Here is a 23,577-nt window from a genome sequence, read left to right as displayed (position 1 = left end):
CTGCCTTTGGCTCAGGGTGCGATCCCAGGGTCCTGGGATTGAGTCCCACATTGGGCTCCCCCCATGGAGCCTGCTTCTCCTTCTGCCTATGTCTCTCTCTGCCTCTCTCTCTTTCTCTGTCTCTTGTGAATAAATAAATAAAATCTTTTAAAAATAATAAAAAAATAAAACTTTTAAAAAAGAAATTACCTTTCTCTTACTAATTTCCTATTTCTTTTTAAGCCAAAAGCCTATCTTTGCATTGGTAGTGAGCACCTTACTGTAAGTGGTATTTTTTTTTCATGTTGGACAGTAACATGCTGATGTCACAACAATGTTTGAGGGAGGCACATGTCACACAACAGCGTGAACATCCAATCATCACACTTATGAACTACAAAACGATCTGTAGTAGCATATTAAACAAGCAAACCAGTGGGGTATAATCAAAATGCACCTATATGTTGTTTCTCATGGTCCCTTTCTTCTTTATTTTTTTTTTCCTTTCTTCTTTATTTATTCATTTTTTAAAAACTTATTTATTTATTTATTCATGAGAGACACAGAGAGAGGCAAAGGCACAGGCAGAGGGAGAAGCAGTCTTCATGCAGGGAGCCTGATATGGGACTCAATCCCAGGACTCCAAGATCATGCCCTAGGCTGAAAGCAGGCACTAAACCACTAAGCCACCCAGGGATCCCCTCTCATGGTCCCTTTCAAATGTATTCAGTAGGCAAGGTTTATTCCACCATCCTGAATTAAACTCAAGTTTAATTTTTCTGATCACTCTTAGAGAATTGAAAGTCCAGACATCATCATAAGAGGCAAATCTCTTTTCAGTTCAGTAATTAGAGTGTTTTGTCCAATATATGAATTAATATATATTAATGCTTTAATCTTCATGTAAAGGTTAAGATTTCCCACCCACATATCTTTAGGTAGGGCCTGGTTTAAGATGGGGTGCTTGCTTTTATGGAGGAAAACATAATGAATTTCTCCTCTTCTCATTTACTACTTGGAGGAAAGAGATGAAATGGGAGCAGACGATTTATACTTAATTTCTACTATTATAAGATGATCTCATACTCTCTGGGTCTAGGAAATTTGTGTCTAATTTTTTATTTTATTTATTTATTTATTTTAAAGATTTTATTTATTTATTCATGAGAGGCACAAAAAGAGGCAGAAGGCAGAGACAAATGCAGGGGGAGAAGCAGGCTCCCTGTGGGGAGCCTGACGTGGGACTCCATCCCAGGACCCAGGGATCACTCCCTAAACTTCTGAAGATAGATACTCAACTGCTGAGCCACCTAGGTCCCCCGGAATGTACTATTTTATATCTGGTTCCTTTCACTCAATGTGTGAGATTTATCCGTATTATTAAATGATTCAACAAGCCATTCTTTAATTTATTGCTGGATAATACTCCATTGTATAAATATATCACATTTATTTATCCATTTCACTGTTGATAGACATTTAAAAAGCTTTCAATTTGGGCTAATATGAAAAATTCTGCTATGAACATCTCATACATGTCTTTGATATATATATGCATACATTTCTGTCAAACTAGCTATGGGAAATAGGATTGGAATTACTGGGTCCAAACATCCAGTAAATATTTAAAGTTGTCTTCTTCTATGTTGAAGACTTTTGTGGACTTTTCTGAGGCTCTTTGATGGCATCCCCTACCTACTACTCCTATGACATGGGCGAAAGAATTTCTGTCTGCTGCTCTCCATCAACTTCTGGTTTTCCAATGGTACCCCACATGGTCACTTTCTTGGAAACATATTGCCCTTTGCATGAGTCATCTTGGTCAGATAGCAACAAGACTCCAGTCTGCCCTACTGTCCATGTTTCCCCACAACAGGAGATGTATATCAAGTTCTCCAAGAGGTCTTCTTAAAGCCCTTGACTAGAGAGTTGGGAGGAACTTTCTACCTCTGTTGTTTGGTGATCTGGGTCACAAAATATATCATAAATATTCTCTAAAGAAATCCCTTCAGGGGATCCCTGGGTGGCGCAGCGGTTTGGCGCCTGCCTTTGACCCAGGGCGCGACCCTGGAGACCCGGGATCGAATCCCACATCGGGCTCCCGGTGCATGGAGCCTGCTTCTCCCTCTGCCTGTGTCTCTGCCTCTCTCTCTCTCACTGTGTGCCTATCATGAATAAAAAAAAAAAAAAAAAAAAAAAAAAAAAAAAAAAAAAAAGAAATCCCTTCAAAATTGTCCTTGAATCCCCACACATCTGAGTCTTTTTAATGTTCTTAGAGTTGGTATAGGGTCCAAGGTGTTACTATTCTTTTAAAACATGCATATTATTCTGTCTCATGACTCACTTTTTTGTTTTGTTTTTTTCTCTTGTATATACTAATCTTTTATTGGCCATCGGTCCACAGCACAGTCATTATATGCATTGGAAAACAACCTTGGTGGGAAGGACTTTTAACAATGTTGCTTATTATTTCTGTAAATGTTTAAAATTAATTTTATCAGTGACACCTGGCTGGCTCAGTTGGTAGGACAAGGAATTCTTGATCTCAGAATTGTAGGTTCAAGCCCTGCATTGGGTGTAGAGATTACCTAAAAATAAAATCCTTAAAAGCATATAAAATAAATTAAATAAATTAGTAAAATTAATTTTTTCAACGGGTGCCAGTCTGACTCAGTAGGTAGAGCATGCAACTCTTGATCTCAGGGTTGTAAGTTCAAGCCCTGTGTTTGGTGTAGAGACTACTTAAAAATAAAAAAATCTTTTGTGGCACCTCTGTGGCTCAGTCCGTTAAGTGTCTACCTTTGGTTCAGGTTATTGGGTCCTGGGATGGAGCCCCGAGGCAGCAGGAAGCCTAATTCTCCCTTTCCGTCTGCCGCTCCCCCTGCTTGTGTCTGTTCTCTCTCAAATAAACAAGTAAAATCTTAAAAAAAAATAAAATTTAAAAATCTTTAAAAATTTTTAAAAATAAATAAAATTAATTTTATCAAGTAATAAACAATAAGAAAGCTTCCCTCTCATGTGAAAGTTATATTTATTTTGTTTAATTTCTTGTATTTTTTATTTTTTATTATTTTTATTTTTTTTTAAGATTTATTTATTTATTCATGAGAGAGAGAGAGACAGAGAGACAGAGAGAGTGGCAGAGACATAGGAGGAGGGAGAAGCAGGCTCCATGCCGGGAGCCTGATGTGGGACTCGATCCCGGGACTCCAGGATCGCGCCCTGGACCAAAGGCAGGCGCTAAACCGCTGAGCCACCCAGGGATCCCCCATTTCTTGTATTTTTTTAAATTGACACACAATATTACATCAGTTTCAGGAATACGGCATAACAATTCAACAAGTTTCTATACTATGCTATGCTCACCACAAGTATAGCTACCATCTGTCACCATACAATGCTATTACAATATCAATGACCATCTTCCTCATGCTGTTCCTTTTATTTTTAAAAAAGATGTATTTATTTATTTGAGACAAAAAGAGAGAAAGAGAATGTGCGTGTGAGTAGGGAGGAGAGGCAGAGGGAGACAATCTGCAAGAGGACTTCCCTCCCAGCACAGAACTTGACCTGGGACTCCTCCCACAACTTATGAGATCCTGACCTGAACCAAAATCAAGAGTCCGATGCTTAACCAGTTGAGCCACTTAGGCACCCTTCTACCATTGCTTTTATTCATTCCAGAACCGGAAGCCTGCATCTCCCACTGCCTTCACCCATTTTGCCCAAGCCCCCACTCCCTTTCTTCTGGAAACTGTGAATTGTTTTCTGCATTTACATGTATCTCATGTCTCACTTTGAAACTGACCAATCATCATTCAGTATTTGAGTTGAAATGTCAATTCTAATGTCCTAGCACATAATCATCTTTCTACTTTACCTTATTAGTATGATAAGTTACATTAATATTTTCTAATAATGAGTCAGAGTCATCTTTGTAATTCTGAGACTATTTGATCATCACATTCAAATTTATGTTTGCATTTATGATATTTGTAATAACTATGGATTTGAGTTGCCATTTTTTTTAAGAGTTTAAATGTATTCATAAATGAGATTGGGCCATACTTTTCTTTTTCATGCTATTTTTTTATATGTTTTAGGATTGGCATTATACTAGAGTTGTAAAGATAAATTAGGGAACTTTTGTATTCATATTTAAATACTAAAAGAATAATCATTTCTTTGAAAGATTGATAAAACTTACCTTAAAACTTCTGTGCTTAATATCTTTTGGGGAGGGAGAGTTTTGACTTGAAATAGCTCCAGGGCCTCCAAGAAATGACTGTGGGAAGTTTTAGGGGAACATGTGGGAATTTGATAATCAAAGAGGGGTAAGAAGAAGAGAAATAATGTTGCTACAATTATTAGGACCTTAGTTTTTTTTTTTTTTAATCATAGAGAAAATATTTGCATTGAGAACTGCAGTCAATAGAGTCTTAAGCTAAATATTTCAAGCAGTTCAAGCAGAAAGGTATTTATTATATTTAATGCAAGAGTTTACTGAGTAATCAGAAGGGCTGAAGGAAAAGGCTTTATGCTGCATATAAGAGACAGTCCTCTGGTGGCCTGTAATGAACTGTGCCTCTTGGTTATCAAATCCTTATGGATGCCTTATCTAAAACTGCAGTGGCTCTGGTACTTGTTTTAACTAATAAATCAGTGAAGTGATTCTGATCCTAAGCTTTAGGAAGACCTGGCACCATTAGCTCTTGCACTCTGAAGAAACTCTCCACCTATAAGAAGTCCAGTTACCACAGGGGAGAAACCAGTCACAGAAACGATGTGGTAGAGAAGAGGCTCAGGACTGACTAGGGAAGCCCTGGGAAGGAACCCAGCCAATTATGAGAACCAAGAGCACAGACATATGACCGATATTGAGCTCTTCCAGTCAGTCTCCAGCTATTTGAGTTACTCTAACCAAGGCACAAGATGTGTAAGTGAAGAAGCCATCTTGGATGGCTCAGACCCTGCAGGCACCACCTAGAGGGATTATGAAGTATTCCTTCTGTGCCATGTACACATTTTCCACCCACAGAATTATGAGAAATAGTAACATAGTTGTTCTTTGAAGCCCCTAAGTTTTGAAGTTGTTTGTTACACAGCAATAAATAAGCAGAAAAGCTCCCAAGCTTTGAAGGGAAAAAATCCTTCTGAAATCATAACACAGAATTGACCTTGTAAGAAAGTTGCCACCACCACCAATCTCAGAACCACACTGCCTCTGCAGGCACTTCCACCAGCAATATGGCTGCTTCCCATCCTACCTGTTTCCTCTGAATCAAAGGTTAATACAAATGCTTATGATCAGTGGAATGAAGATCACAAGTGGAGGAACAAGAGAGGCTGTGAAACATAAAGTAGGGGGATTCTAATTTGAGATTAGATTCCTACTGTGGAGAGTTATCAACATTTGAAGAAGCTGTTCAAAATATTGTAGGCAGCCCAAAATATTTTAACCCTAAAGAACTGTCCTAGAAAGTCAAAAGATTGCCACAACTGAAGCCTTTACTTCTATTTCTGTTATGATTAATTTTGTCTTATAATTAATGGTGTGTTATTCGTATACTCTGCCCATACCCCATCCCACTTCTTATCATAACTCCTATTCAGTGAAGAGCAAGTGTCAGAAGCCAGCTGCCAGAGCACTTTGAAGGAGCAGATTCAGGTCGTCCTGCAAAAGGGTGCAGATTTGGGCAAAGTTTTAATGTCCTATACAGGCTCCAGAACAGCCAAACCTTTCTTCACCTTCTACAAGTAGTTTATTATGTCTCTGGTTTGAGAAATCATACCAGGTTTGCACTTACCTCCGTTTTTCAAAGCAAACTTATTGAGATATATTTTACATGCCATAAAATTTACCCATTGTAGGTGTACAATTAAATTGGTTTCTCTGTTTGTAAATGTAGAGAGTTGGGCAACCATCATCACAAGCGATCTGATCCTTATTTCTGTAAATTTGCTATTTATTGACATTTCACATACATGGAATCATATAATATTACATCTACTTTTAAGAGAAAAAGGATCTGTATTTGCTTTTACATAAGTAATATATGCTTGCTCCTAAAACTTCAAAAATACAGGTTAAAAAAGAAAGAAAAATATAAAAAACAACTCTAACCCCACTACCAAGAGCTAATGACAGTTAATATGTGGGTATACATAAAAAAGAGAGAGTAAAGTTGGAACCTTTTACTGTGACCTACAGGCCCTGGGTGATCTAGATTTCAACATACACTAATGCCTGTTCCCCACCCATCCCTGTACACTCCAGCCAAACAGGTTTTATTTCAGTTTCAAGAATACACCTAGGAATACATTCAGGATGCCTAGGTGGCTCAGTTGATTAAGTGGCTGCTGTTGGCTCAGGTTATGATCCCAGGGTCCTGGGATCCAGCCCCCCACATGGGGCTTCCTACTCAGCGAGGAGTCTGATTCCCCCCTTCTTTGCCCCCCCCTCCCAGCTTGTATTCTCTCTTGTTCTCTCTCAAATAAATAAATAAAGACTTTTTAAAATAATTAAAGAAAAGAATACATCAAGCTCTTTGCACATGCTATTCATCTGGCCTGCAACTCTTCCTTTGAAGGACTGTTTAGATCTCATCTCTATAAAAAAGTCAGCCCTGATTACCTTGCCTAATTAGTCTCAAACCCACTTTCCTTTTCATATGTTCTCTTCCTACCACCTGATTTGATTTGAAATTTATTCATTTGCCTGCTTGTATTTTTGTTTATTTATCTCCTCCATTTGATTGTAAATTTCATGAGGGCAGGGTGCCTCGGTGGCTCTGGATGACTTAGCCAGTTACGCATCTGCCTTTGGCTCAGGCCATGATCCCAGGGTACTAGGATAGAGCCCCACATGAGACTCCCTGCTCAGCAGAGTCTGCTTCTCCCTCTCCCTCTCCCCCCTTCCCACTGCTTATGGGTGCTCCCTCTCTCACACATTCTCTCTCCAATGAATAAATAATTTTATTTACTTATTTTTTTTTTTTACTTTTTAAGATTTTATTTATTCATGAGAGGCAGAGACATAGGCAGAGGGAGAAGCAGGCTCCCTGCACGGAGCCTGATGCAGGACTTGATCCCAGGACCCCATGATCACAACCTGAGCTGAAGGCAGATGCTCAACCACTGAGCCACCCAGGCATCCCTAAATAAATAATCTTAAAAAAATTTTTTCTGAGGGCAGAATGATCAGTATCAAATGTTTAGTGCTATATCTCAAACACCTCTCACCAAAAAGATAAGTATTAGTGGACTGAATAAGTTAAATAAAGCCTATTGTCTTCTCTGTGCCTCAGTTCCTTATCAAAAAAAAATGGGGAAAATTGTATATTCCTTATAGGATTTTTGTGACCACATGATAGACACTCAATAATTTTTTTTTTTTTTTTTTTTATTTATGATAGTCACAGAGAGAGAGAGAGAGAGGCAGAGACACAGGCCGAGGGAGAAGCAGGCTCCATGCACCGGGAGCCTGACGTGGGATTCGATCCCGGGTCTCCAGGATCGCGCCCTGGGCCAAAGGCAGGCACCAAACCGCTGTGCCACCCAGGGATCCCGACACTCAATAATTTTTGAAATTATTATCATCATCATTTTGAAATCATTGAAGAGGACTTCTTTTTAAAGATTTTATTTATTTATTCATTAGAGACACACAGAGAGAGAGGCAGAGACACAGGCAGAGGGGGAAGCAGACTCCATGCAGGGAGCCAGATGCAGGACTGGATCCCTGGACCAGGATCACTACCCTGTGCTGAAAGTGGATGCTCAACTGCTGAGCCACCCAGGTGTCCCAGGAGGACTTTTTTGATTGCTTTATTCCCTCTGGAATTTTCAGTTTTTGTTTTGCAATTTTCTTCTTTTTCGGTGTCCTATTTCTTTGCACTGTTTAATCCTATCCTTTTTTATGTAGCTAGTGTAGTAAGAAAGCCTAGAGCCTCATCCTCCTATCCTCTATTCTGTCTAGAAGACCATGAAGAATTCAGAGTGGGGCCCAAGATTAAGAAGACAGGAAGGGTGTAGATGTTTAGACCTGTTGCTCTATGCCTTCAAGAGAAATGCTTGTTTTTCCTTTTCACTCTTTTTCTTGGTTTTATCTTTCTGAGCCTGTTCTCAACTGTAGAGAAAAGTTTTCATGGTCCTTAGGAATGGCCAAGTTTAGCCTGTTTGTTGTCATGTTTGAGGCTATAGGGATTTAAAAAAAATACCGTAAGATCCCTTGAGATTCAACCTAGCACAATAAATCCACGAGTTACACTTTAGGGATCAAAGACATGATTCCTTAGCAAGGAACAATGTGCATTATCTGAGCTGTTCTATATACATATCTCTTCATGACTTCTGGAAGTAGACCACTAAGCAAGGTTAAGATGATCCTGCTCACTTTCTCTTTCCACCAAGGGCATGACTAACACATAGAATATGCTATTTTTTTTTCCCCCAAATTTCTCCTTATCTCAATGACCCTACTCTCCTACAAGTAAATCAGGACAGGAAGTGTTCATGTTAGGATCAGAAAAATGTTCTAGAGATGGATGGTGGTGATGGTTGCAACATAATGTAAAATGTACTGAGTGCCACCAAACTGCACACTTAAAAATGGTTAAAATGGTAAATTTTATGTTATATTTTACCACAATTTAAAAAATGTGTTCTTTTTAATGGAGCTACCCTAGCTTTTGTAAGGTATCCTGAAATAGAAAAAAGTCCCTTGAAAGCTTAATGGTGCCATATCATGAAAAAACTAGAACAGGAGCTAAAGATAAAATTTCACTGTACCTTTTCCTCCTTTTTGTTCTACCCTAACCAGGAGGCATGAAGTAGGAGTGGGTAAAAGATATTAAATTCAATTTTAGAGGCTTGACCAAATCTAAGCTCAAATGATGAGATTAGACTGAATAAGAAGTTGAGTTTTGCATCTTTCAGAACTAATTCTACATCTTCACGTTCCCCTCATCTAAAATGTCAGCAAAGAAAACATATGACAGCTTCTCAGCATTGCTCTTGCATGACATTTATGACCATTTTCTCAGTCTGCAGCTATTTTGACAATTGTACCTTTTTATGTGTAAATCCATACATGAAATTCATAATGAATGGGGTCGTATTTCCCTTTCCTATTCATATAATGCTAATGTGAAATTATAACTACAGTCTAGAGAGTTTAGGGTATTTAATTTTTATACAAAGGGGAAATGTATAACTTCATTAAAAAGACAAAATTACCTACATCTGCACTGTCCTCAAAAAAAAATTCTGGCATTCTTTGGTGATGATATTGCATGTGGACAAAATATTCTAAAACCACAACCAGTTTATTGCTTACTCAAGCCATTAAATGACAGATTTCATGATGTGAAAACCAAGCTTGAGTGAATGCATGCAATATTAAATAATTCTGGACCCCAGAAATCCATGTCACTGAAACAGTGCAAAAAGGAAAAAAATTTCCAAATACAGTTGGTGGAATAAAATTACAGCCTTGTTTCCTACTTCTGTATTTACATTTTTACAATCAATGTTTCTTTGATTTTTATGTGGCCTTAAAATTATTATATCTTCCTTAACAAACACATATATAGCTTTTTTCAGTACTATTTTATTTACTATTGCTTAAATTCTATGTATTTGATTTGACTCTAATATGTGTAGCTAACTTATAATAGAAATACTAGGGCAATATTATGAAGATTTGGAAATCTTTCTTTTTTTTAATTTTTATTTATTTATGATAGTCACAGAGAGAGAGAGAGAGAGAGAGAGGCAGAGACACAGGCAGAGGGAGAAGCAGGCTCCATGCACCGGGAGCCCGACGTGGGATTCGATCCCGGGTCTCCAGGATCGCGCCCTGGGCCAAAGGCAGGCGCTAAACCGCTGCGCCACCCAGGGATCCCCAGATTTGGAAATCTTATAAGAAGATTGGAAAAGGTAAGGCCTTGATTGGAAAAGGTAAATAAAGAGCCCATAGGAGGACAGAATTCAGTTCCCTTCTCTGAACTCTGAGAGCTATTTATTTGTTGCTTTGTATTGGTATATTTTACTCCTTCTCTTGTTATATAAATATTTCTGTTCTTTAAGTTCCTATGGAGGTTATGGTGCTGAGATGTTCAATAAATATCTGCAGTTGAATATATATTGGTTAGTTAAAACAAAAATGGGAGATCTACATCACCCAAAGATAAATTATTACCTAGAAGTAATGGTTCATAAACACACTTAGGCAGGGGAGAAGCAGCTAGATATTCTAGAGAACACACAAAGATTGTAGCCAGAATAGGGGAACAGGAGAGGAAGCCAACAGAAATATAAGAACCAAAACAAAGTTAAAAGACAAGACTGCCTGGGCAACATGTTACAGCCTAAATCTAAAGAAAGGACTTATTTTTCCTTCTGAGAGTTAGATACCAGGGCAGCAGAAAAAGTAGCTTGCACAGTAAGATCAGTGAGGCAACATGATTTAAGAGTTAAATTATTGGAATCCTTGGGTGGCTCAGTGGCTTAGTGCCTGCCTTTGGCCCAGTGCTTGATCCTGGAGTTCCAGGATCGATTCCCACATCGGGCTCCCTCCATGGAGCCTGCTTCTCCCTCTGCCTGTGTCTCTGCTTCTCTCTCTCTCTCTCTCTCTGTGTGTCTCATGAATAAAGAAATAAAATCTAAAAAAAAAGAAAGAAATACAAGAATTAAATTATTGCCTAGGACAAAAAGGACAGAAGAAACGGACAAAGACATAGTCCTAGCCCCCCAGGCATTTGAAACATTTTGAATCCTTAAGTGATGAGATTCAGCTTCGATTTGCATAGTTTACTTAGTGTGAGGGTTGGTTCTGTGCCAACTGGATTAAGCTGGATCACACTTCCCAAAATCCTCCTCCCTGAAAGATTCCAAATTGGAGTTGGTCAAAAGAATTTCAGAGAGGTTTGGAAGATGGAAATAAAGCAGCAGCCATTACTCTGAAGTTCCTTGTGGTTAGATGCTGGAAGAGACAGATGTAGAGGATCAACAGGTTTCAGGAAGCTTATCTTCATTGTCTTCCAATCCATACCTGGCTCTTCCTCCCAACTTTTGATCTTTTCAACAAACAGTGGCCCCAGGCCCTACATCAGATGCTTGGCAGCTGATCAACAGAGGTGGTAGCTGATTAGAAGCACAACTTCAAAAAAAAAAAAAAAAAAAAAAAAAAAAAAAAAAAAAAAAAAAAAAAAGAAGCACAACTTCACAGAGATCTCCCCATAAGCCTCCCCTATTCAGTCCTATTTTGGCAGCTAGACGTGTTTGGTTTCCTAGATTGATTCCTTAGTTCCCAACTCTCTCATCTTCTTTTTCTTTTTTAAGATTTTATTTATTCATTCATCAGACACACACACACACACACACACACACACACACACACACAGAGAGAGAGAGAGAGAGAGGCAGAGACACAGGCAGAGGCAGAGGGAGAAGCAGGCTCCATGCAGGGAGCCCCACGTGGGACTCGATCCCAGGTCTCCAGGATCAGGCCCTGGGCTGAAGGCGGCGCTAAAGCACTAAGCCACCCGGGCTGCCTGTTTTTTTGTTTGTTTGTTTGTTTGTTTGAAGATTTTATTTATTTATTCATGGGACACACACACAGAAAGACAGAGAGACATAGGCAGAGGGAGAAGCAGGCTCCTAGCAGGGAGCCTGATGTGGGACTTGATCCCCAGACCCCGGGATTACGTCCTGAGCGTCCTGAGCGTCCTGAGCGGGAAGGCAGATGTTCAACAAGCTGAGCCACCCAGGCGTCCCTCTAACATGTTCCTTGGACCTTCACTTCTCCAGTTCCTGTCACGATTGTGTAAGGTCTTCTTCCTGCAAAAAAGAATAACAAAAAAGAAATTCTTCTCCCATAACTTACAGGGTTCTGTCTCCCTGACTAAATAAGGGATTAATTTCAGAAGAAACTGAGCTAACAAAATAAGTTTCAAAGAACTATGTTAGGTTTAAAGTCCCCATTTAAGGATCTCTGGGTGGCTCAGTGGTGAAGTGTGAAATGACTAGCTCTGACTGGATCTCTGATCTCAAAGATCTTCTGAACTAATTAGGGAGAGAGATTTACCTAAATGTATTATACAGAGATAAATAGATACATAGGGCAGATATCATTGTTTGGCTTCCTGAATTCCTATTGAAAACCCTTTCCTCACTTGCACTTTCCAGCTAGGAGTGGCTATGTAACAGAATATTATCCAATGAGATAAAATGAGAAATGCTCCATGTGACTTTTGGAAGAACTTTTTGTTTTCTTTTTTAAAGATTTTATTTATTTATTTGAGAGAGAGAGAGAGTACAAGTGGGGTGAAAAGGTGCAGAGGGAGAAGGAGAAGCAGACTCTCTGCTGAGCAGTGAGCCTGATACAGGGCAACCCCAAGGTTCAAATAACCTACAGGACAACAGGAAAAAGGAAACAAAAAATACTAGAATTAAGCTCTAACATATCAATGATTACATTAAATGTAAGTGGACTAAATCTGCCAATTAAAAGACAGATTGGCAGCATGGATTAAAAATATGGCCCAACTGGGACACTTGGCTGGCTCAGTTGGTAGTAGATGTCACTCTTGATATCGAGGTGATGAGTTCAAGCTACACATTGGGTGTAGAGATTACATAAAAATAAGAAAAAACTTAAAAAAAAACCACTTTAATCTTTAAAAAAATCTTTAATCTTAAAAAAAAACCTCACAACTGTCTGCTGTCTACAAGAAACCCATGTCAGATATAAAACATGTTAGTATAAGACTGGAAAAAGTCATACTGTAAAAACATTTTTCGGAAAAAAGTAGGAATAGCTAAATTAATATCAGGTAAGGAAGACGTCTAAGCAAAAAAAACAAAAAAACAGAAATAAAGAGAAACAATAAATAACGATAAAAGATGTAAAGAAAATACAGCAAAAACATAGCAATTCTCAATGTACATTACCAAACATACATAAAGCAGAAACTGATAGAACTGAAAGGAGAACTAGATAAATCTACGATAGATGGAAGCTTTAGTATCTGTCTATAATTGATAGGATAAATAAACAGAAAATAATGAAGAATATACAAGAATTCAATGCATCAACAAGCAGGATAGGATATAAATGGACATTTATTGAATTCTATTCAACAAAGCAGAATAGGGGCACCTGGCTGGCTCAGTTGGTGGAGCATGCAACTCTGGATCTTGAGGTTGTAAGCTTGAGCCCCACATGGGGTATAGAGGTTACTTAAAAATAAAACAAACAAATCTTTAAAAAAATAGCAGAATATAAAGTCATTATAAACATATGAATAGACCATATCCTGGGCCATAAAACAATCCTCAAAAAATTTAAAAGAACTATGGGACACTTGGATGGCTCAGACAGTTAAGCATCTGCCTTCAGCTCAAGTTGTGATCTTGGGATCCTATGATCAAGCTCAGCATCTGGCTCCCTGTTTATTTATTTATTTATTTATTTATTTTAAAATTTTTTTTTAAGATTTTATTTATTCATTCATGAGAGACACAGAAAGGAGAGAGGCAGAGACACAGGCAGAGGGAGAGGCAGGCTCCATGCAGGGAGCCCGACGTGGGACTCGATCCTGGGACTCCAGGATCACGCTCTGGGCTGAAGGCAGCGCTAAACCGCTGAGCCACCCAGGGATCCCCTGGCTCCCTATTTAGCAGGGAGTCTGCTTCTGCTTTTCCTTCTCCCTCTGCCTCTGCCCCCAACTCATGCCCCCCCCCAAAATAAATAATAAAGTCTTTAGAAAAAATTTAAAAGCACTAAAATTATATAAATTTTTATCCATATTTGCAAATAACACAATTATGTAGAAAATCCAATTACCAAAAATAAATAAATAAATAAATAAATAAACCAGAGACAAAAACAAAAACAAAATACCCTCCTAAAACTAATAAATGGGTTTGGCAAGGTTTCTTATTTATTTATTTATTTATTTATTTATTTATTATTACTTTTATGAATTTTATTTACTTATTCATGAAAGACACACAGAGAGAAAGGCAGAGACACAGGCAGAGGGAGAAGCAGGCTCCATGCTGGGAGCCTGATGTGGGACTTGATCCCGGGTCTCCAGGATCACGACCTGAGCCTGAAGGCAGATGCTTAATGGCCGAGCCACCCAGGCTTCCCAGGCAAGGTTTCAAAATACAAAATAAACATACAAAAATCAACTCTATACAAAAATTTAAATCCTTAGTTGTAAATCTAACAAACCATATATAGGGGTTATTGGCTAAAAACTATAAAATGCTAATGAAAGAAATAGAAAATTATTATTTATCTATTTATTTATTTTTGAAAATTATTTAAATTAGTGGACAGACATATCATGTTCATGGATTAGAAGACCCAACCTAATAAAGATATCAATTCTGCAAATTGAACACCAATAATAAATAAATTTATTAAAAAAAAGATATTAATCTGCCCAAATTGATATATAAGTATAATGTAATTCCTATCTGGCAGACCTGGGTGGCTTGGTTGAGGTCTAACTCTGAATTTTGGCTGTCATGATCTCAGGGTTGTGAGACTGAGATCCATCTGGGCTCTGCACTGGGTGTGGAGCAGGCTTAAAATTCTCTCTCCCTCTTCCTCTATCCCCGCCCCCCTCAAAAAATTCCTACTAAAATCTCAGGATGATTTTTTAGTATGTACAGACAAGCTTATTCTAAAATGTTTATGGAAAAGCAAGGAACTAGAATATTTAGAAAAGAAACTAGAAAAACAAGAATAAACTGGAAGGAATCACTCTACCTTGTTTTACAATTTACTAAAGAGATTCAGTAATCAAGATAGTGTGTAGTACTTCAGTCATCAAAACTGTGGCTCAGACAGACTCAATGATCAATTTGACAAAATAGAAAAGTAAGCTCATACAAGTATGGTAAAATGATTTTGGCAAAGGTAAAAAAGCAATTCAATGAAACAAGGATAGTTTTTCAGCAAAGGTGCTAGAGCATTTGGATATCCATAGACAAGAAATGTGAACCTCCATTTAAACATATCTTACCCAAAAATTAACTCAAAATGGATCATAGATTCAAACATAAGATATTAAACTGTGAAACTTTTAGGAGAAAATATAGAAAATTCTTAGAGACCCGGGCTTGGCGAAGAGTTCTTAGACATGACCAGAAAAAAGTTGCTAAATTGGATTTCATCAATATTAACAACTTCTAGGGATCCCTGGGTGGCGCAGCGGTTTGGCGCCTGCCTTTGGCCCAGGGCGCGATCCTGGAGACCCGGGATCGAATCCCACATTGGGCTCCCGGAGCATGGAGCCTGCTTCTCCCTCTGCCTGTGTCTCTGCCTCTCTCTCTCTGTGACTATCATAAATAAATAAAAATTAAAAAAAAAAAAAAATAAAAAAAAAAATAAATAAACTGTGAAACTTTTAGGAGAAAACATAGAAAATTCTTAGAGACCCGGGCTTGGCGAAGAGTTCTTAGACATGACCAGAAAAAAGTTGCTAAATTGGATTTCATCAATATTAACAACTTCTAGTCTACGATAGATTCTATAAAGAAGATGAAAGGACAAGAGATAGATTGGGAGAAAATATTTGCAAATCACATCAGACAAAGGTTTCCTCCCTAAAATATTGAAAAAAATTTTAAAACTCAACAGTAAAAAACTAGTCCAATTAGGAAATTGGCAAAGAACATGAAGAGACATTTCACCAAAGAGGACATACAGATGGTAAATAAGCAAGTGAAAAGATGTTTACTATCATTAATCATTAGGAAAAGGAAAACCAAGACCATACCTATTAGAACAGTGAAAAGAAAAACTAGTGACAGTTCCAAATGATGGTGAAGGTGTGGAAAAACTAGATCTCTCATACATTGTTGGTGGTAATGTAAAATGTACAGCCGTTCTGGAAAACAGTGATTTCTTAAAAACCTAAGAATGTAACTATAATATGACCCAGTAATTGTACTCCTGGGCATGTATCCCAGAGGAATAAAAACTTTTACTCACACGAAACATGTACTAGGAATGTTTGCAACAGCTTTAATTGTAATAGCAAAAATCTGGAAACAACCAAAATGTCCTTCAATAGGTAAACTGTTAAACAAACTATGTAAATCTATACCATGGAATCTACTTAGAAATAAAAAGTAATAAACTTTTCTTTAAAGAATTCTTCTTTTGTAAGATTTTATTTATTTATTAATGAGAGACACAGAGAGAGAGAGAGGCAGAGACACAGGCAGAGGGGGAAGCAGGCTCCACGCAGGAGCCTGATGTGGGACTTGATCCTGGGACCCCAGGATCACACCTTGAGCCAAAGGCAGATGCTCAACCGCTGAGCCACTCAGGCATCCCTAAAAGTAATGAACTTCTGATATGCAGAGAAACTTAGGTCGGGCACCCAGATGACTCAATCCCTTAAGCATCTGACTTTAGGTTTAGTCATGATCTCAGTGTCCTGGGATTGAGCCCCATATCACAGGTCTCCCTGCTCAGTGGGGAGTCTGTATCTCCCTCTCCCTCTGCCCCTCCTCCTGCTTATGCTCATTCTTTCTCTCAAATAAATAACTAAATAACTAAATAAAATCTTTCAAAAAATTTTTAATGGGTTATAAAGCATTAAGATGAGTGGAAAAAGCCCATCTGCAAAGATCACATACTCCATGATTCCATATATATAATGAAATAACAAAATAATAGGGATAGAGAAGTGATTAGTGATTGCCATCAGTTAGGAATTGCAAGGGGTAAAGGGTTGGGATGACTATAAAGTGGTGGTAGCAGTAGGGAGATATTCATGGTCATGCAGAAGAAAAAAAGGAAAGCATTGTAGGAGACATGTGTCACACACACTCACATACACACACACATACAGGCACTACAAATATTGTGTTTCTCTCCTTATCCTAGCCCTATTCCAAATTTCCTAATACCTATAAACACAAACAGATTTTCCTTGCCTTAAACAAAAAAGTTCTCTTGAACCTTCTATATATACCTGGTTTTTTTTTCACCTTTACTTTGAAATATTTCTAGATTCACAGGAAATTGCAAAAATAATACAGAAAGGTCCTGTATAACCTTTCACCCATTTCCTCTAATGTTTACATCTTAACCAACTATAGTACAATGACAAAACCAGGAAATCGACATTGGTACATTGTGTATGTTCTATGCAATTTTTGTCACATGGATAAATTTCTGCCAGCAATTACCATTATCAAGATACAGAACTACTCCATCCCTGTGAATATCTCCCTAGTGTTGCCACTTTATAGGCATCCCATCCCCTCCCTCTTACAATTCCTAACCATTGACGATCACTACTTATTTCTCCACTTCAGAAGAACCAAAGGCACAAAGATAATAAGATACCACATTTGCTAGGCCCGTTGACCAGAAGAAGTGATCATTCCATTTTCAAAGCTATCCTTCTCAGTTACCCAACTCAGAAGGTGAGAGGGTGCAGGAAAATGAGGAAGAACATACAAGAAAGAAGAGGATGAAAAAAGAAAAAAGACACAAGGACTGTTCCTTGTGTTCCTTGTGAGAAGAATAAAGAGGAGCATGGTTCACAGACATATGGGATGAGAGAAGCCTTAGTTGACAATGGATGTGGAGAGCTAAGAAAGAAGCACACCAAGTTCCTGAGATGAGAAGTGATTATAGAGGAGGTCGTGCAGTGATTTTAAAAATTCCACTTAAATAACACACAGTCTTGGCAGCCTTCAGAATAGGCAGCGACATCACTCACAGGTCAACTGTCCATCCCTGTCCTGGCCTAGCTTCTTGACAACTGTCCTAAAGAGCACTCAGACTCGATAAGGTTTCTCTTATCCCATGTGTCTGAGAATTACTCTCCTCTACCCCTTGGTAAACCAGCTCAGTGGTGTATCTACGCTGTCTCAGAAACCAGGAGAGATTGCTTTCCCCTGTCCAAAAGGCCCAAATTCCAAATGCTTATTGAAGCTAAGAGAAGCGAGGGGAAGCTAGGCTTAGACCAGATTTGTGACATCCCCGACTGAACCAGCTCTTTGATCAATGCCCTTTATCTTCCCCATATTCTTGCTAACTTCCCCATTACGAAGCTTGAAGTATCACACACAAGAAAAGTTCAGTAATTGGGGTCCATACTCCCAAGTTTAAGTTATAAATACTGCACATTAAGGGAGGGAATTATGTATATTCAATGTAAAGATGTGAAGGAAGGGATTATCATTACTTAATTTGGGGGATAGATATCAAATCTCATTTAGAAAGATTTCCATTAAAACTATCAAATGAATGTATTTGAGGTGATGAAAACATGCTAGTGCTTTTTAAAGGGTTATCCTTAAGTACACAAAAATTCACAAAGTCAAAACAAAAACAAATGTCTTGTAAAGTGTCTATGTTTTCTCTAAGGGACTAGAGAGGTTTTCTTTTTTTTTTTTTTTTAAGATTTTATTTATTTATTCATGAGACAGAGAGAGGCAGAGACACAGGCAGAGGTAGAAGCAGGCTCCATGCAGGGAGCCTATGTGGGACTTGATCCCAGGACTTCAGGATCATGACCTGGGCCAAAGACAGGTGCTAAATCGCTGAGCCACCCAGGGATCCCAACTACAGAGTTTTTCACTTGTCCCTTCCTCTTATTCAACAAATATTTATTGAGAAAAATTTTATTTAGTGCCCGCTAAATGCCAGGCACTGATAATTAAGATGGTGCCTCTTTCTAAGCAGTTAATTTATTTTTTAAGATTTTTATTTATTCATTCATGAGAGACGCAGAGAGAGAGGCAGAGACACAGGCAGAGGGAGAAGCAGGCTCCATGCAGGAAGCCTGATGCAGGACTGGATCCTGGGACTCCAGGATCATGCCCTGGGCCCAAGGTAGACATTTAACCTTTGAGCCACCCAGGTGTCCCTCCCCACCCCCTTTTAAAATATTTTTTAATTTATTCATTCCTAAGAGACACACACACACAGAGGCAGAGAAATAGGCAGAAGGAGCAGCAGGGTCCATGCAGGGAGCCTGATGCAAGACTGGATCCCAGGATCCCAGGATCACACCCTGAGCCAAAGGCAAATGCTCAACAGCTAAGCCACCTGGGCGTCCCTAAGTAGTTTAAATATTATTCTGAAGGATTGTAAATAAGAAATTATGCCACAGTAAGATGAGGTCAGAAGCCTTTCTGGAGGTGATTTTGGGGTTGAGGCTCTTAAAACTAGGAGTTCAATAGAATGGGCAGGTGGTAGGGACATGCTGGGGTAGAGGAAGGTTGTTAGGAAATTTGAAGCTGGAAATACTTTCTAGTCCAAAGACGTTAGGTGGAAGGGTGAGTGCTGGCTGCTTTTCTTTCCAGCATCTTCTACTAATTAAAGGCTCCTGGGGGGATCCCTGGGTGGCGCAGCGGTTTAGTGCATGCCTTTGGCCCAGGGCACGATCCTGGAGACCTGGGATCGAATCCCTCGTCGGGCTCCCTGCATGGAGCCTGCTTCTCCCTCTGCCTCTCTCTCTCTCTCTCTCTCTCTGTGCGACTATCATAAAAAAAAAAAAAAAAAAAAAAAAAAAAAAATTAAAGGCTCCTGGGTCTCCAGCACTCCTGGCTCCCTGCTCCACCTAGAGGTGGTGTGGACCCGGAACATTGTCTTGGCTGCTGGACTAGATGTGTGATTTGGGGCAAGTTGCTGAACTTCTGTGAGCCTGTTTCCTCATCTGTAAAATGGGGACAGGAGCACTCTGATAAAAAACGAGAGAATGTAAATCAGATTACTTCTTCAGTTCATTTAGATCTCCTTCCACGCCTCACCTCCTCCCTCCTCCACCCCCTTGCTTCATTTGTTTTGGAAATTAGATTCTCTGACGACTTTCTCACTGCCCTTAAATCTCCATCTTGCTGTACTTTTCCTCCCCGCTCCCCAAGAAGACTGAGTATGGGGGTGGGGTGCATCAAGCGCAGTTGGGGAGGGGCACAGGCTCCCAGTTCAGAAAAGCTCTCCAACTAGCTCTGCAGAGTGCAACCCCCCCTCCTCCCTCTCCATTCTTCCTTTCCCTCCCATTCCGAACTGCTGCTCCCAGGGATCCTGGGCTTTTGTTCTCTGGAGGCTTAAACTACCACCTGCTTTGCCCTGACTTATTGTTTCAAGGGTATCGCTAGCTGTCTATAGACTATCACAAATTGAAATTGCCAAACTGAAAGACACCAAGAGCTAAGTTTGTACTTTCTATATTTACCTTTAGCACTGAAACTCAATGCTTTTCCATTTTCCCTCTATTTTCATGTCTTTTCTGAGGACCATCCCGCCACTCACAGTAACCACTCCTTTTTCTCTTGTTCCATCATTTAGCACTAATAAAAAGTTCTCTTTTAATATTAATTATAATTGATCTGCTCAACGTGTTTTCCCTACTTGGTTTAAGGTTCCTGTAGCAACCTCCACCGCAAGTCTCTCAAATTTGAATATGCATAAGAATCACCTGGGGGTCTTGTTAAAATGCAGATTATGATTCAGCAAATCTGGGGAGGTGTAACCCATGCTGCTGGGCCCTGGACCATACTTGGAATTGCAAAGACCTAAGAGGCTTCGAACAAAGGAGGTGTGCAAGAAATGGTAGCTGGAGAGACCAAGGCATCTTGGTCTCTCCTACTCAGTGTCTTGGAATTCTCTTCAACACATCTTTCTCCACTTTTCCTGTGCCCAATTTATGGCAAATGCCTGGTAATCATTCCTTTGTGTACTTAGCTGTTCACTTTCTTGCCTTTTTCAGCCACCAGTCTCATCTAGAAATAGGTCACTTTGGGAGTACAACAGTAACCTCCAACCTCTTTCTACCGCCGTCTACTTTGTAGCAAGCAAGAATAACTTTTTAAAGAATCATCTTTACTTTCTTGCTCAGCAACCTTTAGTGGCTCCCTAGCATGCATCGTATCAAACTCATTCAGGATGAGAAGCCTCAAGGCCGTTCTTTAACCTTTCGCTCTTCCCTGCCAGTCAATTACTCTTTTTGCAACATTTGGAACCCTCTGCCTGTTGCAGAGGTGTGATATAGTCTCTGGAAATTCCCTGCAGGACAATTTGCATTGGGATATCTTCATTCCTTTTAGGGAAGTGTGTATCTCTTTCAAAATATTCTTCTTGATTTTTACCTACTTTAATAAAGCTTTCCCTGATTTTATTCCCAGTTGTGAGTTCATTTAAGGGAGTATGAGCTACATGTCATTATTCATATATTTTAATATTCTTAAGCTTTTTCCCATTTTTGTTCTGTTTTAGACAGGAAATATTTGTGCTTTTCTGTCATGGTTGTATTCCAGAGCCTAAAAATGCCTGATACACAGTAGGTACTTTGGGGGGGGGGGGGGGAGGGTGTCAATGAAGCATGAAATAAAACTTAGGATTAATTTATTAATTTTCAAAATGCCTTTTTATTTACTACATGTATTGGGAACCTGAGTGAATGCTAATGGTTAAGCAAAGTTAGACAATTCTAGTGACACAGTTCTGGTAAAAATATCAAAATATCGATTCACGTTAAAAAGCTGGTCATGTTACCAACGACGTCTTAAAAAAAATATATTGGCCAAAGGATCAAAAAAAAGAAATAATTTTAGAAAGCCCTTGAAGAGTCTTTTAAGAGTTAAAACGCGTGAGGTTTAGCAACAGCTCTACACTTTACCACTCCTCGGCTACCATTCTACTAAAGAAACACCATTGAGATGCAGCTAAGATTTAGTACGGGCCCAAACCCACATCCTATTTGAGAGTCTTATGCTTTCCTGTCATTGTTTTCTTCCCTTCACATTTTGCATTCGTTAGGATTGCAGTTTTCTCCATAGTTCTTGGTGCTTTGGATTTAAAAGAAAAGACACGGGGTTTTCTCATTTTACAGTTTCAAGGAAGAGGCGACTGTAAGGCCCATTCGGCGAGGTGTAAGAGGCCTACGAGCTGCACACCCTGCAACAGCCTCATGCTCCGATTTCATCTATGGGTTTTTGTACAGTTCTTTTTTGGATGGGTGGTGCAAACCGCGCAAGTGCAGCATTAAAGCCTCCCCACCCTGGGAAACGATGCAAGAACACGCAGCTTAGGCTGCCAGGTTCTCCCTAACACGCAGCCAAGGGCTGGAGGCCCGGATACCCGCCCCCAAAGCCCGTCCACAACAATCGTTTCCTCCCTCCCCGCCTTTTACATACAGTACACATACAAATACACACACGCAGGGCAGCCAGCAGGGGCGGGCCGGGCCCGTCCACTCTGCGCACCGCAGGGGGAGCCGCCGCGGGCCCAGCTGTTGTCGCCCACGGCTTTGTTCCCGCGCCCCCCGTCTGCCTCCCCGCCTGCCTGTAACTCCGGGGCCCCAGCCGACCTGGGGCTCCAGCGCCTTCCGGAGCTCCGCTTCCGAGCCACACGCCCCGGGCCGCCGCCGCGTCGTCCCCCCTCCGCGGGCGAGCAGTTGGTGCCGCCCCAGTGCTAGCGGGCGCCGAGCGGGAGCCGCGCGGGAGCAGCGCAGCGACGGCGGCGGCGGCGGCGGCGGCGGTTGCGATTCGGAGCCGTTGAGACGCCTCTGCGGCAGCTGGTGGCGCAGGTGGCTTGCGTGGACGCGGCAGAGGCGGCCGGCCCGCCACCGCAGCCTCCGCGCCCGCCGCCCCGGCAGGTGAGCGGGCGGCGGGGACTCGCCCCGCCCCCCCTCTGTGGCCTCGCTGCGGGCGGTAGCGGGGCCGGGGCCGGGGCGGGCCGGGCCGGGCCGGGAGCGCCCGGGAGCGGGGGGGCTGCGGCCGTCGGGAGGCGGGCCGGGGGAGGCGGGCGCCCCTTCCCCGTGCCATCTTTTCTTCCTCTCCCCGGGCCCCCCCTCCTCCCGCTTGGGGCTGACGCCCGGAGGAAGAAGCCGGAGGGAAGATGGGGCGGGAGGGAGGGCACTGGGGGCCGAGCAGCATCCCTGCCTCAGGTGGTGGCGGCCTCGCGGTCGTCGAGCGGGGGACCTGGCGCGGCCCGCAGGGGCAGCTCCTGGGCTGCGGAGGCCGCGCGCCGGGGGAGGAGCGGAGGCGGCCGCCCCTCAGCCTCCCACCCCCACCCCCTCCCGCCGCCCTCCCCTCCCCCTCCCTTCCCCCTCCCCTCCCCTCCCCGGGCCTCCCCGTGCGGCCCCTCCCTTCGGGTTTCGGAGCCTTAACCGCCCTCGGTGCTCTCCCTCGCAGGCGCGCGGACGCCCGGAGGCATCCCCCCCCCCCGCCGCCCCGGGCGCCTGGGCTCCGCCGCCCCCTCGGCATCCCCGCGCCGGCCGCGCGCCGCGCCTCCTCCCGGCTGCGGACCCCCGGCCTCGCCCCCGAAACATGACTCGCGATTTCAAACCTGGAGACCTCATCTTCGCCAAGATGAAAGGTTACCCTCATTGGCCAGCTCGGGTAAGTGATTTTTAGCCTCCGCGTTGAGCGGCGCTACCTTCCTCGGGGGCCTACTTCCTACCCCGTCTCTCAATTTTGTTCCCGTGGCCTTTCTGCCCCCCCCCCCCCCCTTCCTGTGGTCTCACTGGCAACCTTTCGTTTTAGCTTTTTGCCCAGGGATCTCCCGTGGAATTGTAAAAAGCCAGGTGTTTCTACTTAACCGTTTCCTTA

The 23,577-nt window shown here is 41.3% G+C and overlaps 2 protein-coding genes and 1 non-coding gene across 7 annotated transcripts in view; 1 reads left to right on the top strand and 2 right to left on the bottom strand.

The window, feature by feature from the left end:
* Positions 1-282: 282 nt before the first annotated feature.
* Positions 283-385, bottom strand: LOC112650617 (small nucleolar RNA U13). The gene has a single exon (XR_003130322.3). It is a non-coding gene; the product is annotated as a small nucleolar RNA U13 (small nucleolar RNA).
* Positions 386-11,702: 11,317 nt separating this feature from the next.
* LOC125756019 (basic proline-rich protein-like) lies at positions 11,703-23,182 on the bottom strand. The gene is made up of 3 exons (XM_049115943.1): positions 23,137-23,182; positions 22,335-23,020; positions 11,703-11,820 (listed from the first exon to the last, which is right to left on the bottom strand). Exons 1-3 carry the CDS (start codon positions 23,180-23,182, stop codon positions 11,797-11,799), a joined length of 756 nt encoding a protein of 251 aa, XP_048971900.1. The 3' UTR covers positions 11,703-11,796.
* Positions 22,489-23,577, top strand: part of PSIP1 (PC4 and SFRS1 interacting protein 1) — a 43,438-nt gene continuing 42,349 nt past the window's right edge. For all 5 annotated transcript variants that reach the window (XM_049116139.1, XM_025432940.2, XM_025432941.3 and 2 more), the window contains exons 1-2: positions 22,489-22,622; positions 23,161-23,367. In XM_049116139.1, the coding sequence (XP_048972096.1) occupies positions 23,296-23,367 (72 nt within the window). In that variant the 5' untranslated portion in view covers positions 22,489-22,622; positions 23,161-23,295. The remainder of the gene's footprint in view (positions 22,623-23,160; positions 23,368-23,577) is intronic.

Source organism: Canis lupus, chromosome 11 (assembly GCF_003254725.2).
Source record: "Canis lupus dingo isolate Sandy chromosome 11, ASM325472v2, whole genome shotgun sequence".
NCBI classification, from domain to species: Eukaryota; Metazoa; Chordata; class Mammalia; order Carnivora; family Canidae; genus Canis; species Canis lupus.
Note: the sequence above shows the minus strand (reverse complement) of the source record. Positions and strands in the feature narration are given on the sequence as shown.

Bases quoted from the DNA above. Each gene is read 5' to 3' on its own strand.
- LOC125756019 (XM_049115943.1), bottom strand. From the start codon at position 23,182: ATGCCTCCGGGCGTCCGCGCGCCTGCGAGGGAGAGCACCGAGGGCG. The intron at 23,021-23,136 runs GTTAAGGCTCCG...TGGGAGGCTGAG, and splicing joins GAGGGAGAGCACCGAGGGCG to GGGCGGCCGCCTCCGCTCCT. The intron at 11,821-22,334 runs GTCGGCTGGGGC...TCTTTTTTGCAG, and splicing joins GGAAGGCGCTGGAGCCCCAG to GAAGAAGACCTTACACAATC.